At 41.1% G+C, this 19285-nt stretch overlaps 1 protein-coding gene across 7 annotated transcripts in view; it reads right to left on the bottom strand.

The window, feature by feature from the left end:
• Window positions 1-549: 549 nt before the first annotated feature.
• NUMB (NUMB endocytic adaptor protein) overlaps window positions 550-19285 on the bottom strand; it is a 98544-nt gene continuing 79808 nt past the window's right edge. For 4 of the 7 annotated variants that reach the window (XM_072864458.1, XM_072864460.1, XM_072864461.1 and 1 more), the window contains 6 exons: window positions 13487-13561; window positions 11443-11583; window positions 9723-9924; window positions 7176-7478; window positions 5195-5344; window positions 550-2471 (listed from right to left, as the gene is read on the bottom strand). In XM_072864458.1, coding sequence (XP_072720559.1) covers window positions 1768-2471; window positions 5195-5344; window positions 7176-7478; window positions 9723-9924; window positions 11443-11583; window positions 13487-13561 — 1575 coding nt within the window. In that variant the 3' untranslated portion in view covers window positions 550-1767. Of the gene's footprint in view, window positions 2472-4197; window positions 4342-5194; window positions 5345-7175; window positions 7479-9722; window positions 9925-11442; window positions 11584-13486; window positions 13562-19285 lie in introns of all 7 variants that reach the window. The other 3 variants (XM_072864459.1, XM_072864463.1, XM_072864464.1) reach the window with 2 other exon arrangements.

Here is a 19285-nt window from a genome sequence, read left to right as displayed (position 1 = left end):
AATCTAGGGCCAAACAAAGGGAGCATTTCTTCCCCTTCAGGTTACAAAGTCTAAAACTACATGGTGCACATAAGAATGCAGTAAGAAACAGTCATACTAACAGGGTAGGTATCAACTTACTGGGAGAACAGAAAAGGAGTGAAAATACACTGTCTTCTCCTGTGGCTTTTAGTAGTAGGGGAAAGAAAACCAAAGTGAGTTTTCCTTTTCGAATATTAGTGTCTTCATATTTGTCTGTATGTAAATATTAAATGTTAGCAAATACAGTGATGCAAACCCAGAATCTGATGTTTTCATTAAAGCCCTCCATTTCAGAGCTTTAAAGAGTTATGGGTCACAAGGATATTTACAAGTTCAGTCTTAAAGTTCAAGGTAACCTAACATGGTATACAAAATGAGAGGTGTTAAGATACCATTACTAAGCTTCTAGGTTGGCAAGCAGGGCTCATCTACATCCACCTAATAACACAGAAGATACCCAGCAGGGCAAATCCTGAAAACTGGAAGGAGGGGGAGAAATAAAGCTTTCTTCACAGACAGCGCTTCTACCACCAACATTTATTTCTGTTAAAGCAGATTATAAATCATCAGTACAAATATATATAACTTACATTTGCTTGTAAGGCCAAAGTTTAAAAGTAAAGTTAAAATGAGATGGTTTTCACAAGTCACCAGAGGCAGAACCTGGACCAGCTGCAGCCTTAACCACAAGGTTTCACAAATCAGTGGAAAAAAAAATAAAACCAAAGTTAAAAACCTCTTAAGACCTATTGACAGACAAACATAAAATGGTTTCCCAGGTAGCCCCAGGATGTAGATATGATTACAGTAAGTTGTCACAGTAGTGTTAGAACCAATAGATTAAGACAAAGAAACTGCAGCAATACATGAAAGGAAAAAACCCATACTATATATAATATGTAGCTTGATTCCGATAAAAACCAGTAAATTTTCCCCATGGTTTTCAAACCATGACAATACTGTTCTTTAATTTTCTTTAAAACTACGATATAATGACTTATTGGTTGTGATTGTTGTTGCAATATGCTACTTACAATGAACAGATACAAGAACAAGCTAGAGCCCCTTTTTCCACCCCCCAATATTACTTACAATAAGAATCGGCGATAAATCAATCTTATGTACAATTTCTTACATCCAACCCCCTTTTTTTAACCTTTGGCAAGATTACTTACAACTCATACAGCTTTTAATATCCAACTATTTAAAATATTCTAAATGCATAAAAATAAAGATTTTGGCTTTACTTTATTCTTTACATATAATATTCACTTTGTTACTCAAAATGGAAGCTCAACTTTTTCCACAAACCTAGCTTTTGCTAAGCAGGTGACAATCTCCCACCCGTATCCACCCCCCACCCCATTTTTTCCCTGAGGGGGAACATCCAGGACTCGCAGGGCATCAGAAGGACACAAGGACAAAATCTGCCTTCCTTTCTGTGAGATAACTGATGTTTCTGCAGAACAGGCTTCGGGACTGGGTGCCTTTCTTTGCTCTGTTTGACTTCCAGCTTTCCAAGTGAGGAGGGAATGCAGACTGGGGTGGCTCCAGGATTCCTTTTAAGAACTGCACATTAAATTCTCTGTATGTTTATATCCTCCCCATAATTGCTCCCTCTTTCTAACTCATTTTTGTTTGAAGGGACCTTTGGGATTATCAAAGCAAACTGATCAGAAACAGTCCCCTCTGCTCCCTTTATCCCTCTATTCCAATGTACAATTTATCCACCCCCCATAGGACTGCTTAAAGTTCAATCTCAAATGTCTTCTGTAAATCACTTGAGAAGGGGTTAGTTGGAGAGGGATTAGTGCGCTGCTTTGCCTTGCTCTCTAGTGCTGCCCACTGTGCTTCAAACGGGTCTACCTGCGGAGCAGCTGCAGGAGGCTGCGAATGCTTGTCCTCTGCAGCCCATTTGCCACCATCAACTCCGTTGAAAGCTGCAGAGCCGTTGTGCTGCGCAGGTGGATTGAAGAAAGGGCTGGTTGTAGCACTGTTGCTTTCATACTGAGGGAACGTCTGCTGTTTGACAAGACTGGGTGACTGATGCGGATGGGCTGCTGGAGTGTGGCTTGCAGTGCCAAAGACGTTGGCTACCATCTGGGAAGGTGTGATTCCAACCACAGGTACACTTGGGGCTGCATAGGTCATCCCATTTGCTACAGCATAGGGCTGAGCTGGAATAAATGCTGGCTGCATGGGCGGTACCACACCCACCGGCACAGGCTGAGGCGCAATGAAGGTGCTGACCGGGAAGGCTGGCGCTGACTGGGAAGCTGCTGGAGGAGGCTGTAGTAGTGGCTGTGGGGCTGGGGCTGGCTGCTGTTGGGCTCTGACAGTCTTTGAGACCTCTTCCAACCAGCGGTCTGCCTCTGAGGGAGTACGTCTGTGATTTCCTTGGAAGAGACTTGGTGAGGCTGCACCTGAGGAGGTGCTGCTCCATTCAGTGCCTGGGAAGGAAAGCATGGGAAGTCATTAGTATTTCCACTCCCCACCCTTTTATCAGTTAGAAAGGCTGGAGGATGTACACAAGAACAGACAGGCCTCCTCCCTCCACGGCTGAAAGACTGCTACCAACACCAGAAGCATCTTTATGCATCCATTGTACTGTTCTGTTATAGGAAGACATCAGTCAAGAAGCGGTAGAGAAGAGTTTCTCCACTAAAATGTAGATGTTTTTTCTTCATAGCAGACATTTGAGACTTTAGGGCATGCAGGAGAGCTGCCGCCTGCACTTATAACTTAGTGGCAATGATATAGTCCATAACCACCAGTTCCTCTAGCTGGGGAGTATCAGTTTCTGAATGTACAGCTCAGGACTGGTGGACTGTTAGAACACAAAGCTATAAGAAACTGTTTTTAAGACTCATTTGCTCTGTTTCCTAAATTAAGGCTTTACCCTCTAAAGGACAGTAATATAATGGTACTGGGAGTTCAAGACAACATTTGTTTTTCTGCCCCATACACACTGAAGTGAAGAGTGAGTACTCACTACGATATACATGAACATGTAAGGCAATACATCTAATCAAATTACTATATGATATGTAAACTGTACTTGCTATGACTCCTTTATATTCTTCCTCCATCTCCACTCACTCTTCCCATATACAATTCAGGCTGCTAACCTCTCAAACTCTTTTGCAATGTTCAACACTTAGCATTTTAGACTTTTCTTCTAGAAAACCAGCTCTTATTTTAACTCATTTATCTTCAATGATTAAAAAAAAAGTCACCATCATTTCCATTCCTCCCACAGTTTCAAAACTATCTCCCACCAGCTGAATTCTGGTTTTCCTTCTCCCTACAGTTTCAAATTCTCTTTCCCTCCCACAGGGCCTTGCCAGGTTTCCAATGTGATGAGAAAAGCAACCAGGAATGCTAGAGATTGCTCTGCAATTCATGTGTTATTTGGTGTTCTGGAGAAGTGGAAAATCATTACTGCTCAGTAGTCTTCATTCAGCCTGATCTAGTTAAATGCCATCTAAAGATCAGTTTACTGTTGTTTTTACAGTGGGAGCTGTTGAAGGCAGAGCTTAGGGACTCTCTCTTACAGGGGAAGACTTACTGAAAATGGGTCTGGTACTCTTACAAGGCCAAGTAGAACCCACTATTTCACTACCAAAGTTTCTCTTTTTGAGTCGAGCTTACACAAGGAAATTATGTTAGTTTGATTGTAGCCTTCAAGCATACACATCCACATGGGTGGCAGCCATTTAAAGTACCACCTTACATTGTATATAACTGTAGACAAGGACTGGAGGGACAGACTAAACTTATTAAAATTAAACAGAAGAAATGAAACTCTAAAGCCTTTAAGCAACCAACTTAAGCTCTCCTTGCTACATTAGTGGAAAGAATGCACAAAAATTGGTTTGGGTACACATACAGATTTTTTTTCCCTTCATCCCCAGACACACACTATTTCATTACTTCCTTTGTAAGCACTGGATTTTCTAAAAGGCTGCCAAAATAAGAATCAGTCCAGCTTATAGACCCAGAACCAGTGAGTTCATCGCTTCCCTCCATCCACTTGTGCAAAAGGCTACTACTTCCGGCTTTTGTTAGTGTTCCTTCCACTTGCCATTAAGTGGCATTGACAATTGTCTCAAGGGCTCAATTACGCTTTTGATCCAAGTTCTCATCGCAAGGCACCGGATCTACTTCCAATCTTACCAGCGACCATGGCTGCAGCTCCAGTATTAGCAGCAGGAGCATGAGCCCAAGGATTGGTTTCACGAACTGGCATAGCTGTGGACACTACAGCAGCTTGGGATGGTTTAGCAGCAAGCACACAGAAGGCAGAGGCAGTGCCATTAACTAAAATGGGAGCAGACAACATCAGTGCAATTAATTCATGCAAGGCATGCACGTGACTGGAATATTAGTGGGTCATGTCATACCTATCAACATACAATTTTGGACACTTCCACATGACAGCAGTTTGTGTAAATTAGCCAAATTGGACTGACAGTTGATAAAGCTAGTAAATTCCATTTCTCCAAGCCAACGCTTGTTAACAGAATTGTGGGACGGTGGATTTTTATGTATTTGATGAGACCTTGAGTTCTGATGACCAACTGAAGTTAAATTTGTTGTTTCTATAGAGAAGAGATATGGCTCACCAGAAGTTACTGCATGATTAATTTTAGATTCAAAAGAAGAACAGATTTCAGATGCAAAGTAACAATAACTACATTTAACAAGGCGAGGTTCTTTTTTCACACAGCTTGTATAAAAGCATATCAGTGAAATGAAGATTAGAGGCTGCTCTGAGTTCTATAGTTGGCATCTCTCCACAACTTATCTAAGAGTTTGTGTGAAAAACAGTAATCATGTGGTGGCACAAAATCTCTTCCCTTGTGGGATTTGGCTCCTGTGACACACAGTTGGTACGGTTTTTGCAGTTCAGGAGGCAGAATGTTAAAATAGCCATTACCTCAAAGCCAGTCCCTTTTACAGGTAACTATCGTGTGGTAGGTGCATGAACTTTTTGTTAAAAACAAAAACACAGAAGAACTAAACAGACAAGATGAATAAAGCAGGATGCATCCCCCCAAAATACTGATAACAGGACTTGCACAAGAATTAAGACCATGTGTTACTGGAAAGCAACATTATGTGCATTCAAGCCTCATCCAGCATGACCACGGCACGCAAAGAAATCACAAACCTTGAAAGGCAGGAGACTGTGGTGCGACTACTGTCACTGGTTTTGTCATGGGGGCCGAAGAGAAAGGATCTTCTGATGGTGTGCTGAAAGCACTGGTGATCTGAGAGCACAGGGCACTAATGCTGTCCGTTTCCCCTTCTACCTCAGGGACTAAAATGTAAACAAAATTAATTAAATTGAAGTTTAAAGGATACTTTAGAATTAAATCGAAGTTTAAAGAAACAATTTACAAATACCAATGTGAAATTGAAATATAATTAGTTCCCTTATGTCCTAGATGTTCCTGCTACTGATTTGCATGACAGCTTTTTTTAAAATTAGCACTGAAGACCTGACATGAAATAGAACACCGCATTAGTGTATTTTGTGACTAAGTCAAGAGGGTAAGGAGATCAGCGTTCCAGATTTAAAGTCAGTTATCATTGCTTCTCTGTGTTAATGCAAGAGGATGTTCATTTCAGAAAATAAATGGGTTTTCTATAGCTTTAGTAGAGATCTAAATCTTTCAGTATTAAAGTGCTAAACATATCAAGGATTTGGCACTAAGAGTTGGCACTCTGTGAAATGAAAATACTTATGATAGATTTAAGTGTTCCAACAACACACTTCCACAGTAACTAGATGAAGTTTAAACGTGCTCACAGCAATGCACAGGGGGAAGTTAAGTCTAGAGTTAGAGTATTAACTGCTCCAGTTCAGCAGTAGCTGAAATCCCTAGCTCCCGTGGTAGAACTATGAAAAGCAAAAGCTGAATGCTCAAACGGACACTCAGTTTTAAACCAAGTATCAGCATAATGTGGATAAAGTAACATCTGGAGTAAAACTGCCAACTTACCAGATGTTCTCATTATTACTAATTGCACTGCTTTTCAAAAGAACTGATCATCAGTCCTTCATTGCACAGAACTGACATGAGCAGGCATAATTAAGCACAAATAGTATACAAAAAAGTAAGATGTCTGGACACAACATGCACCATATCTAAGATTCAGGGGGAGGCATGCCCAAAAATTGATTCTTTGAGGGATATTCCCATACAGCACATGTGGTGTGACAGTAAGCAGCACTGGCAGCGGCATACATGGGAACGTGCATCAGAAATGTTCTGAATCATGAAAAACTCAGATTGTAGTGTGCTCAGTGAGTATGACTAGTGAGCAGAGCACTATTACTGTAAAACTGATACACTCAGTGCTGGTCTTAAAGCACAGGTCACCAAATAAGGATTATAAGAGAAGTCAGACTAGGTATTTTTGTTGGTTTTGCCTTTGCCACAGTAATTTTTACTTTAAAGCTTAGAATCCTAAAACTAGCTCTGTTGCCAAGTGAGAGTACAGCCGGCCTGCAGGATAACCTGGCTAAGTGGATTCTAGGACATTATGCAAGGTACTGAGCACCCCAGGTGTTTATGTTGGGATGACTCTAGAAAACCCCACTACCATCATGTGAAAACCATACCACACATTACTGATACAGCCAGCTGTACCACCTAAACAGCAAAGTTTCTTTTAATGCAAGGTGAAAAGCCATTTCATTGCTCTCAAAAAGAAGAATTCAGACAGCCAGAAGGACAGACTGCAGAAAAGCATCACATGATCTCATGACAAGTGGTTAAGGCCTTGAAGGGATTTGTGTCTCAAGATGCCCTGGCATTAAGTGGAGGAACTGGTTTAGTGACTTAGAGGGAAGAGCCAGCACCTACTAATTTACCAAGACCCATTCCTGGAGCGCTTCAAGCTGTGCTCCAATACTTCAGGCAGTGATTAGAACTGTTTGCCTTCTGCATGTGAACATTGCATTTGAAATTCTTGCCTATTCCCAAAGCAGAAGTTTTCTGACGTGATGTTTGTTCATGAGAAATGATCCACAGGAGGCAGGAAGAAGGATTTACTAGAAAATAAGGAGTTATTTGAAGCCACAGAGAAGGAAAGGAGGAAGAGACAATTTAAGGTAATGTTTCACTGGAACCATTTGGTTTTACCTGAGTTTTTCATGGGGAAATCGGTCTTCCTTTGCACTGTTGAAGGCAGCTCATTTATTCGCAAAGACAGTTGGCGTTTAAAAGGAGACATCTTTTGGCTAAGGGCAGGGAAGCCCCTGAAAGACCCTTGCCTGGCAAGCTGTTCTATAGGGGCATGCCTCCGTGGAATAGCGTGGGGATTGCTCATTTCTTTATCCAGAGAGGCAGCAACTTCAGCAGTAGGAGAGGTTGGTGAGCCAGAAGAAGGGGCAGTATTGTTTGGTGCAGCACCTGGTGCTACTGTTTTCACTTCTGTTTCAACTGCTGGAGGAAATAGGGTGAAGTTAGAACAGTAAAGCAAAGTAGTGTTCAACTGCCTGCCCCTACTGCCATTTGGTTTGAAAAGAGAAATTGCAGGAATTTGCATAACTAGTACTCTTCCAATGACTTTCTAATACCACAGCAGAAAAATCATTTCTGTATACCTTCATTGCCTTCACCATGTCACTTTACATACATCCAGTCTCCAAAGCAAAGCTTACTAAGGCTAGCCACTTCACAGAAATGATGGCCTTATATATATATTCTTTCTAGCTATTCCTGAGACCCCAGCTCTAGAAATACTTGCAATTCATTTATGATTAAGACTGCAAAGTGTATTGCGTGTTTGAGACCTTTACTTTGCCTCTCACAAAACTATGGCCAAAATATTGCTACAAACTGCATTAAGTGACTCAGGGTGGCATAGGTCAGCAGCAGCAGGGAACAGAACCCAGCTCTAGCACCTTCTTTTAAAAGCCACCCTCCTAGCCCTGCAGAATCAGCAGCAGTAGCCGAACACACTGCACAAGCTTCAGCAGGCCAAAGGTAGCAGCAGCACTTAACAGGTTAGGCTGCAACAGTGCTCAGGCTGCAGCTTCCCAGCTCCTCCAGGAAATATATTACAGATAGATGGAAGTGTGCTGCAAGGTAGAGCCAGCCTCCGAGCTGATAGGCCTTGCTAACACCAGGCACATTTACAGTGAGTTCCTGTGTCACTTTTTAAACTGAATTTAGCTGTAATGTTACCACCCAATCACTAGTTAGTTGTGGTGGAAGCTCCTCCAACTTAGTCAGCTGCTTCATTTTGCAGGGTTTTGCATAGCACCACAATGCTTCGATTAACCAGGCCTAATGGTAGAAATGTAGGATTAAGCCTAGTTTAAAATCATGACACTTCAATTAGAATAGCAATGGGGATTTTTTCCATCTCTAGGAAAACTCTCTCTTACTCATGTCATAATTGAATTGGCTTTGGGGGCAATAAACACATCTCATCAACACAGTAGGAGAAGGGGAAATCTCACTATCCTGGTGTGAACTCTTATTTTACTTATATTGCTTTCCAAACATTTTTTTAAAAACAATTACTTCTTTTGTTGACACATCAACAGAATAACTAGAAGTCTGGTAAAGAGAGGAGTCACACTAGAGATTTCTGAGGAGCTGGAATGGTAGGAGGAACTAATTATGTTGTCTTGCAAGCTTCAGTACCCATGAGTTGCAGCTGCCCATTCAAGTGAAACTTTTCTAATCAGTCTTTCTTGGAAAGGATTTCACACACCTTCATTGAGTCAAGACTTTGACTCATGCCCTCAAGTAACAAAGGCCTTGTGTTTAAGCTTCATTTAGCACATTCTAAAACTAACGTATGGGAACAAGCAGATTGATGATGAAAACGAAGATTAAAGTTTTGCAATCGAGTGGCAGCATAAAACTTGCCGTGGAACCCTCTGAAACAAAAGTTCAACTCCACTGTAAAGAGGGCTATGAACAATATTTATAATACTTATTTTGTGTTAGCTGTAGAACTCCACTACTTGTAATAAAACTGGAGTAAGAAGTTCTATTTTCACTTGAATTTCAGAACACTTCAAATGGCGTTTTAAATGGCTAAGAAGTAAAAACTAACTTCTCTCAAATCAGTTAGTTACTAGTTTTGCATGTAATTAACAGTGCAACAGCTATGTGTTTTATGAGGAGGGGGTGGTTGTTTTGGTTTTTTTAGAAAGCGCACTGTGATTTTCTGTTTTTCCCTCATGCAATATAACTCTATACATACACTTTGTAACCGGCCTTAAAAATCAAAATAAAAATACATTATTTTCTAAGAAAAATCCATATCTTTTTCTGTTCATTTACTATAAGCTTTACACTACAAAAAGGATTACTTCATGTCTGGCAAACTTGTTATATTTTTACAACATTTATCTCATAAGGCCTTTTAGTATGGTACCTACAGTGTTCTCTGCCATAAAGCAGGCTGACAAAACAAAGCAGGAGTAGCTTTCACATATGAAGCCACTTGTACTTTTTCTAGAGGAGATGTGGGGAAATGCGCTATGAATTAATCTGGGAGCATTTTTCATCTTGTGAAGTAACAAGTACCTGGGAATATGATTTGTACATAATAAGGTTCAAGACAGGGAATGCTGCAAGGATGTTAAGCCTCCCTCCTTGCACACGCTCCAATTCACCTCAGTGCTGGTTTTGCTCACTATGGATGATTGTTTAAGTTGCATCCCGTACCTTTAGCATCCGGCATCTGTCTCATAATTTCCTCTCTCTCTGCTTGTTCAGTAGCTGTAGTGACCCTGAATGACCCCTCTCTAGTGAATGTGGTTCTGCTGGCATCAAAGGTGGCAGTCACTCCACACTCCTTCTCTCGCTTCTGCTTTCGCTCCAGGCACGCTGCAAATGCACAGCCCACGGCATGACTCAACCTTTCCCCCTGTACAAGACAACATTGCATCATACCGTAACTGAAACAGAAACATACGTGTACTTCGAGCATTGTGATAACCTGCCTTTACAAGAGGAATCTAATTAAGGCAGAATAAATTACAGAGAACTACTGTAATTGGCCACCTTTTGTATGGCTCTAAAATTAAACCTGGTATATAAAGACTCCCAACTACTAATGCACAAGCAGCGTTCAAGAAGGCCACCCAGAAATGAAAGAGACTGTCAGATAATCTGTTTAGTTCAACTGCTACTGAGATGCTGGTGCGATAACGTGCCTGCACTGATCCCTTGCCTCTGGATACATTTGTGCACAAAGAAACCCTTGTGAAGCCATCTTAAGCAGGTGTAAGTCCTGAAGGCCAGATAAGTGCTATTCTCAGATGGAGAAAGTTTACAGAGGGCTCAGGAAGACACTACCATTGCATGCAAGCGTGAAAATTAAAAGCACAATGGTGACTACTTATACCTCTTAATGACCCTAACCAAATGCACAAGTTAGTATTAAGAGCACCTTCTGAAAAGCGCTTCCGTTATTAACCAGTAAGGTCAAAAGGATCCACTATCCAGTAACTGCAATAAGGAAAGGAAATTCAAGTCAGAGGAAGTCCAGCAATCCAGCTGACACAGTGGCTACAGTTGAGTCAGAGGTGCTATTACTACCAGTAGCTCAACTCATCTATTATAATCAGTAAGTGAATTGGCCTGTCATTCACAGAGGAAAATAGAAATGCTCCAGCTCTAACATAAGCTTAACTGGGAATTTCTAACTTCATTGTTTCTCTTTAAAGAAAAATGATAAATTGTCAAGAACAATTGCTCTGAACATGCAGCTATGTGGAGTTCACGCAATGAATTTGCATGAGGATTTAAGTGCTTTCTATAATACAGGCGGGATTCAACAAAAAGCAGAAAGAGGAAAAGACCAGATCAGGGAGTTAAATAACTTACTTAAGTCTATGCAGCAAGAGACTGATAGAGGTAACTTACTTTCAGACCTTCTACTGGAAAAATCTCTATCGCTTAGAAGCAAACAGGATGCTAATTTAATTCAGTTTAGCTCCATCCCTTAACATTCAGATGACTTTCCATTCAAGGTAACATGTGCATACAAGAGGCTGCATTCATAACCAGTCTGTATTTACTCACTATGATTTTATCCTGGAAAAACTGTCATTGCTGTTTCAGTTTTTGGCTGTATACATTTTCAGATGAGAGTATCTTCTGCCTATTTTTAGAAGAGTAGTTCCCTTCTGCTAGAGATATCTGAGGCTGACTGCATTCCTTTTATACACACACTGGGCACTGTTTCTCTCCACAAGACACCACCACAGAGGGATGGCAAATAATTCAGATATAAAGAATTAGAACTAAAATAATTTTCAAGGATTAAGTAATATATTAGTTGAAGTCAAAACACATTGCAGTATTCTAGGCAGTTAATCCTTCCAAGCATAACTTCCAGCTAGAAGCTGGAATAGTTGGACACACACCAGATTAAACTTACCGTGTCCTTTACAGCCATAAAGCAGTGGCATATCCAGCGTCTCGTCGTGCCATCTCGACAGATGTATGAGAATGCCCGGTCAAAGTTCCTGTCTGGTGCGCAGAAAGAAACCTTCTCTATTGTCTGATCAACTATAAGATCCTAGAGGGAAAAAAAATCCCCCCCCCAAATAAAAGAAATGTGAGGAAATATGGAGAAGCACTTGAACAAGTCATTTTCAATGTTAACTGCAAGAAGATGAATGTTAACTGCAAGAAGATGAGTTACACTAAAAAGAGGATAACCTGATGTGGCTATACTTATCTGTCAATGAATTCACCATTCAGAATCTATTCCCAGTATGAAACAAAAAGGACAGATGACATTTTCCACCAACCACCTTTGGTAGAAGTGTGCCAAGGCACCACTTAAGAATTTAGGGACTCAAACAATTCCTAAGATATCTCCTCTAGACTATGGAGCTCACATTTTTATTTTATTTTTACAGCAGCTCCGGTAGTCTTGCAATCAAAAAATCTCTACTGTGGTTAAAACACAATGCTGAAACGTATGGGAGAGGTCTGCAAGTGTGAAAAGGTCTAGCAGCCGCTACACAAAAAGCAAATGCTGATCTGCCAATTAGCTAAGCAGGGATGCAATGGAAGAGCACCAGCAGCACTGGTAGTATCAAACACCCCTGATTTGTTCCCACAGATTGATGGGACAAGTGTTTCTACAAAGGAGATAGTATAGTTTAAGAACTATGCAATCTTCATTAAAATTTTTTTTTTCAATTTTTTTTAAAAATTGTTTATTTTGGTTGGTGGTTAGTACTTGGCACCTGTGCTAATGCATTCAACCACCAGGAGGCAATAGTATATTCTCTTTTTAAGTCCTATACTTTTAATTACCCCCAGGGTCTGGGCAACTTATTAAAATTTAATTTTAAAATATTAGCTATAGGCAGTAATATTTCTAAAAATAATACATGTATTATTATTTTTAAATGAGGCAATCTGTAGACTGAATTCACCCACATCAGTATGTTTGTATTAGAAATTGAATTCTTAAGAGACAGTAACTTCAGTGCTGAGGAACCATACCGTAACAGCAGCCCTGGAGAAGTCTAGCCACAGAGCAGGTATTTGACAGGCAGTCGTACTGCAGAGGGATATGAATTATCTCTACCTGCTTCTCAGTGTTGGCTTGCAGAAATCATCTTTTAGGTTGACAAAGTAAGAATTAAATGACATGAATATAAAATGAATTAATTTCAGACTAATGAGAGTAAAAATTGTTCCGATAGCCATACCACCTTTTAAAATACTAGTACACTTATAGAGGCAAGCCTAAAGCTCTTATTTCTAATTGCCTACATCTAAATAAAACCAAGAATTGTTTGCTATTACTTGCACACAGGTGCCTTTGTGGTACATACTGGGCTATTTCACAATTTAAAAATTGTAAAACAATCTAGAAGGATGCCACGAATACATTAGTCTTCCACTTCAGACCAACAGCTTAGAATTAAACATTATCAAATTCGATACTCAGTTACTATTTAGGTTGAGTCTGAAGGCACAACCCCCTTATTTCATTTACTCTCTTCATTGCATTTTTAGAACCTAGCTCTTGTTCATTCAGACCCATTCTAGGATTTGGATGCACTGAAAGTTACATTGATTAACATGAGTTTGCTCATGTATTACTATGGCAGCCTTCTGCAGTGGTGCAGAGCGAAGTCAAGGGACTCTCCAAGTTCATTGCCAACAGCACTTATCAGGAAAAAAATGGTTCTTCCAGTAAATGCAACAAAAAAATATTCCAAGCATGTGCTGCCTGCCACACTTCATGAAACGTGTCTTGAGAGTAGTATGGAATTAACTGGGAAAAAAAAAATTAGCAGGCATACATATGTGTACAAAGCAAGAAATTATTAAACTAAATATACACTTCAGTCTTCCTTTCAAATACCAACATTTGCAATAAGATTGGTATCCACTTAAAGTTATAGCACATACGTTATTATAGAGAGATTTAAAACTTTTGTCCATGGAAATCTAACCTTTGTTTTCTCATCTACAACTCTGAGTCCATCCGCCGAAACCCACAGGACTGCTTTAACGGCTTTCTTCCCAGACTTTCAAAAAAAGAGAAAAAAAAAAAAAGGAAAGAAAAAAACCAGTTTTACGCCAACAGCATCAGACTGCCACCCGCTTCCCCTTTCCAAGAACCATAACATTAAGTGTAGATGAAGTCCACGGTCAGTAGGGTGCCCAAAGCCAGATACTCAATCCAAGTTGCAAAACATTCAGAGAACCATGCCAAAGCCAGTATTTCAGAAACAGCACATCGTGGGGATGGGGAAAGGGCACAGCACAGGTGGAAGCAAAAATAGGGTGTATGTCCACTGACAGTAAAGAATTCAAGACTAACTAAGTGGGTGAAGAATTCCACTAAAGAGTCAGAAAACATTAATTCATAAGGAGTTACACCACAGGTAGCTTCTTCAGCACAAGTTTAAACATAGGAAAATTCTTACCTGATGTTCCACCAGCCCTACCCTCTGCCCCAATAGTCGCATGGCAGAATCATGGCATCACCTTAAACCAGTGTTAAAAGCACCCAAAAATCATCAGTTACTGTGTTATGAGCTTAATGCTAAGATCAATCATCCAAACATGTTTCACTAATTTATTAAGAGCTAAATGTCACATCTTGGAAGAGAGGTAGAGAAATATGATTTCTTAACCATTTGGTGTGTATCTTGAAAAAGCAATGGTGTGTGGCAGGCTGACGCAGCGGAGGAGCGGTCTGGCTTTTATCCAAGATCTGACTGTGGGAACTTTCAGCTGCCACAAGCTGAGGGTAAGTAAAAGTGGGAAACACAGGAAGGCTTCAGGAGCCATTTAAACTACGGATTCTTTCTAGACTGTTTACTTTTTAAGGGAAAGTTACAGAAAAGCGTATAAACATTTGACACAATATTCTTCTGAAACTAATTCATTGAACAGAAAATAGGTACAAGATGTCAACATCATTTTACTGGTTGTTACAGAGAACTACTACTAGAAAAATAATCTTTTTTTTTTTCTAATGTGTTACTTTAATTCACAAGCCCCATACTTTAAGCCAGCTAATAAACTATTCTCCCTCTAACTTTTTTTTGAAGCACTGGGTTTACATAGTTTGTGGCTACTAATGGCACCCACCACAGACCACTGCAGGGAGTGAAGAGAGCAACAACAACAACAAAATGAGGGGGTATCAGCTAGTGGCTTCATGCAAGAATTGCCTTTTTTTTTTTTTTAATAGTTCATTGCAGATGTATATAATTTATATTTATACAGCAAGTAATGGAGCAAGGACACATTCTGGCATAAGCTACCACATGTTCCAAGTCTGCAACACTGATTTTAACACTATAAGGATGAAATATCTTGGAGTGAAAAGTCTCCTGTTATATCACATTGGTTTCATTCTCAGAGAAAGCAGCAAGTGTGAAGAAAACAGGCCTGGCAGGACTTCTGTTTGGTTTTGGGGAGGAACTATCTGTCCCAATTTCAGAAGCAGCAATGACAACCCGAGCATTTTCAAAAAGCTTGCTGAGAACAGAGAATGGCACTGACTTGTACAGAAGAGTGATTAAAAGAGAAAAGAGAGAAAATAAGCACAGCATGAAAGCAAGCTACAGAGAAGCACTTGCAGAAGCAAGTTTCTAAATGTCCATCCAGCCTGCTGGATACCCCAGAGAAGGCTCAGAGTAAAACTGTCAGATTCTGGAATGCCTAATGGAAAAAGTATAATTCACAAAGGAAAATGTACTTAAATTTACCATCATGTGTTAAAAAATATTGCAGCATTTAGAAGTCAATTCTAATTTTTGGTCTTAAAAGTCAGTAAATATTGATACCCACAAAACATAGTCTATTGCCTAAAAGTCCCTATTAATCCCAAAAACAAATTGTTTGTAGAGGTCTGTCTCCCTGAACTGTTTTAAAAAGGACTACCGGTTTCTTATAAGCCATTAATAGTCTTAAAATCTTTATTTCAAGCAAATACAAACAATCAAGAGAAGACAATGCCTGCCGGTAACTGGTTTAGATTACCATCATTAGAAGCTGAGATACATGTCTTTCCCCAGTAAACAAGAAAAACCTTTTTTCTGCAGAAATAGTGAACAGTTCCTGAAGTTTGTATTAAACATGTCAAGTTTAAGTGAGCTGGGTACTTCATAAAGCAGTACTGATCTCAGCAGAGCTACTCCTCACCTGCTATTTACCAAATGAGGATTTAGAAATAGCTAAGACATGGAACTTCATGCTTCTCAGAATAAAATGAAAAGGCTAAAGGACTAAATCCTCCTCTCCCACTGGAAATATAAGGTTCCTCATGCAAGATAACCAAACATGGGTTTGCTACACTAAGAGAAAAAGAAAGCACACTTTTCTCTCCTGATTCCTTCTTCTAGATTTATGGTGGATGCAGTGCTTAGAAGGGTGAGTCCTTACAGTCTATATCCCAAACCCACAGCTATTACTGTTGGGCAACATATGACTTTCCCTGAATCTACTGAATCCTCAGCTTATCTCTGCCTACAAGTGATGTATAAAGAAACATACTTCTCCAAATCAGTTTATACTGGCTACACAAATCAAAGTACTACTCTATCATGGGTGGGATATTACCAAGTACATATGAGCATTTGCCCTCCTAGCACACACTGGACAAAGACCAGACCAGATGCAAGATACTGCATGGGAAGTGAACTCCAACGCAGAATCGCAGCTTGTGTAATAAACACTGAAAGGTATAGGTGACTCTAAACAAAAGTATTTAAAGCAAATGGCCAATATCCACTGGAACAGTATGGTCTTAAACGTTGCAAGGGACTCATCTAGACATCCATATCAGTAGTTTGTCTTCATATTCAAGAGCTTTTGGATGACAGCACTGCTGGAGGAGAGCCATGCGTGGCACTGACTCCCGGGAGCCTGATTTGTCAGTGCTGAGTCAGCCCCGATAGAAACCTCGCTGCTCAGCACTTCTTCGGAGGTCAGTAATCTGCCCCAATATGAGATTCGTTATCTGGACTAATTTCAGAGTCCTCAGAGGTCTCCAGGAGGGAGGGCGAGGCATTCGTCCTAACAGACAACAAGGCCTGAAGACAAAGCAGGACCACCGTGGGTTGGGCACAAGGGAAACCTCCCCAACAGCTATGGGCATCCATGAAAAAAAAAAAAGAAAAAAAAAGGGAAGAAAATGAAGTGGACTAAATCCAAAATCCACATTTCCTAACCAGCAGTGCAGGTGATGACAATCTAACTGTTAGAAGTGATAGGAACGTGGAGATAAGTAGCAGCTACAGTGTAAGCTGGAAAATAAAGTTTTAAGGATACCAGAGCAAAATTAAAGTTGCCCAATAATGCATTTTTTAAATACTTCTAAATTGTTTCTACTCTTTCTGCCTATTTTATTCTATCCTGGGACTTACAAACAGCTGTAAGATATATCTGGAGCCTGAGGTATATAAAAAGAAAATTTTACATTTCAGACTCTGTATAAAACATTGCATGATGAGAAATACACGCACTCGGTGGAAGCAAAACATGAGAAAGATCACCGAATCTGTACTACTATTCGTTACAACATAAAAGCTTTAGTTTTAAAATACGTGCTGCCTAAAAAGGCAGTTGTTTGGTTACGTTGCGTACGCTACACAAAATTAAACAGCAGAAGCAGAAGCCTAAGCTGGAGCTATCAACAGACCCTCATTTTTATTTAAAGCTGAAAAGAGAGTATTTTCAATCCTAAACACTTGAACATTTCTGGACACAAATCTGTCAGATTGACCTTTAAGGGGAAGAAAATATGGACTACGTGTGCTGGTTTTGGCTGGGGTAGAGTTAATTTTCTTCACAGTAGCTAGTATGGGGCAATGTTTTAGATTTGTGCTGGAAACAGTGTTGATAACACAGGGATGTTTTCCTTTCTGCTGAGCAGCGCTTACACACAGTCAAGGCCTCTTCTGCCTCTCACCCCACCCCACCAGCGAGGAGGCTGGGGGGGCACAAGAAGCTGGGAGGGGACACAGACAGGACAGCTGACCCCAGCTGACCAAAGGGCTATTCCATACCATATGACGCCATGCCTAGCATATAAAGCCAGGGAAGAAGAAGGAAGGGGGGGACGTTTGGAGTGATGGCGTTTGTCTTCCCAAGTAACCGTTATACATGGTGGAGCCCTGCTTTCCTGGAGATGGCTGAGCACCTGCCTGCCCATGGGAAGTAGCGAATGAATTCCTTGTTTTGCTTTGCTTGCGTGCGCAGCTTGCTTTCCCTATTAAACTGTCTTTATCTCAAGCCATGAGTTTTCTCATTTTTACTCTTCCGATTCTCTCCCCATCCCACCGGGGAGGAGCGAGCAAGCAGCTGTGTGGGGCTTAGTTGCCAGCTGGAGTTAAACCACAACACAGGGAAAGAAGCAAACCTGTCTAGACTGACTTTCTGAAAGCTGGTAGGGCATTTTAAGCAGCTCTGGAGTTTGGAATGTTATATTAATCCCAATGCAAGGCATCTGTGGAGAAGTTATAGATGAGACAGCCAAAAGATATTAGAGTTATTAGTATTTCTCAAATATTAATAAGAGAATAGCTGTCCCTTTTTTTGCAATTTTTCCCCTAGATTTGGCCTATGGTCGCAGGCCAAAGCTGCAATAAAGGCACTGCCATACTGATGCTGTGGGGATATCTAAACACTATGGATTTAGGTGTTTTCAGTGCTAACTAATGAAGCTTCACAGGCTGAAGTAGCTGTAGGTCCCTCTTTGGCAAAATATTATAATAAAAGGCAAAGCAAATCTACAAGGCTGTAGCAAAGTACTGGACTTCATAAAAAAGCTACTAAGATGTAATAGGGAAGCTGGCATATTTAATAGAGAACTAAAAAAGTCAAAGATTAAGTGCTATGCAAAGCTCTGTCCTTTTACATCTTTACTTCCTTATGTAGCCTAACATAAGTTAATACCAACAAAGAAATCTATCTGATCAGGTTGAGGTGGGGGTTTTTCTGTTTGTTTTAAACAAATTGTAAGTAGTAGCTAGCATTTTCGATTGTGTATTGGCAAGGTTTTGGTAGCGGGGGGGCTACAGGGGTGACTTCTGTGAGAAGGTGCCAGAAGCTTCCCCTATGTCCGTCAGAGCCAACACCAGCCGGCTCCCAGACGGACCCGCCGCTGGCCAAGGCCGAGCCCATCAGTGACAAGGGTAGCGCCTGTGGTAACATATTTAAGAAGGGGGAAAGAAAACTGAGCAAGTGCAGCCAGAGAGAAGAGTGAGAATATGCAAGAGAAACAACCCTGCAGACACCAAGGTCAGTGAAGGAGGGAGATGAGGTGCTCCAGGCGCCGGAGCAGAGATTGCCCTGCAGCCCGTGGTGAGGCAGGCTGTCCCCCTGCAGCCCATGGAGGTTCATGGTGGAGCAGATATCCACCTGCAGCCCACGGAGGACCCCACGCCAGAGGAGGTGAATGCCTGAAGGAGGCTGTGACCCCATGGGAAGCCCATGCTGGAGCAGGCTCCTGGCAGGACCTGTGGAAAGAGGAGCCCACGCTGGAGCAGGTTTGCTGGCAGGACTTGTGACCCCGTGGGGGACCCACGCTGGAGCAGCCTGTTCCCAAAGGACTGCACCCCGTGGAAGGGACCCACGCTAGAGCAGTTCGTGAAGAACTGCAGCCGTGGGAAGGACTCATGTTGGAGAATTTCATGGAGGACTGTCTCCCGTGGGAGGGACCCCACGCTGGAGCTGGGGAAGAGTGTGAGGAGTCCTCCCCCTGTGGAGGAAGGAGCGGCAGAGACAACTGTGAT

Source organism: Ciconia boyciana, chromosome 6 (genome assembly GCF_034638445.1).
Source record: "Ciconia boyciana chromosome 6, ASM3463844v1, whole genome shotgun sequence".
Taxonomy (NCBI): domain Eukaryota; kingdom Metazoa; phylum Chordata; class Aves; order Ciconiiformes; family Ciconiidae; genus Ciconia; species Ciconia boyciana.
Note: the sequence above shows the minus strand (reverse complement) of the source record. Positions and strands in the feature narration are given on the sequence as shown.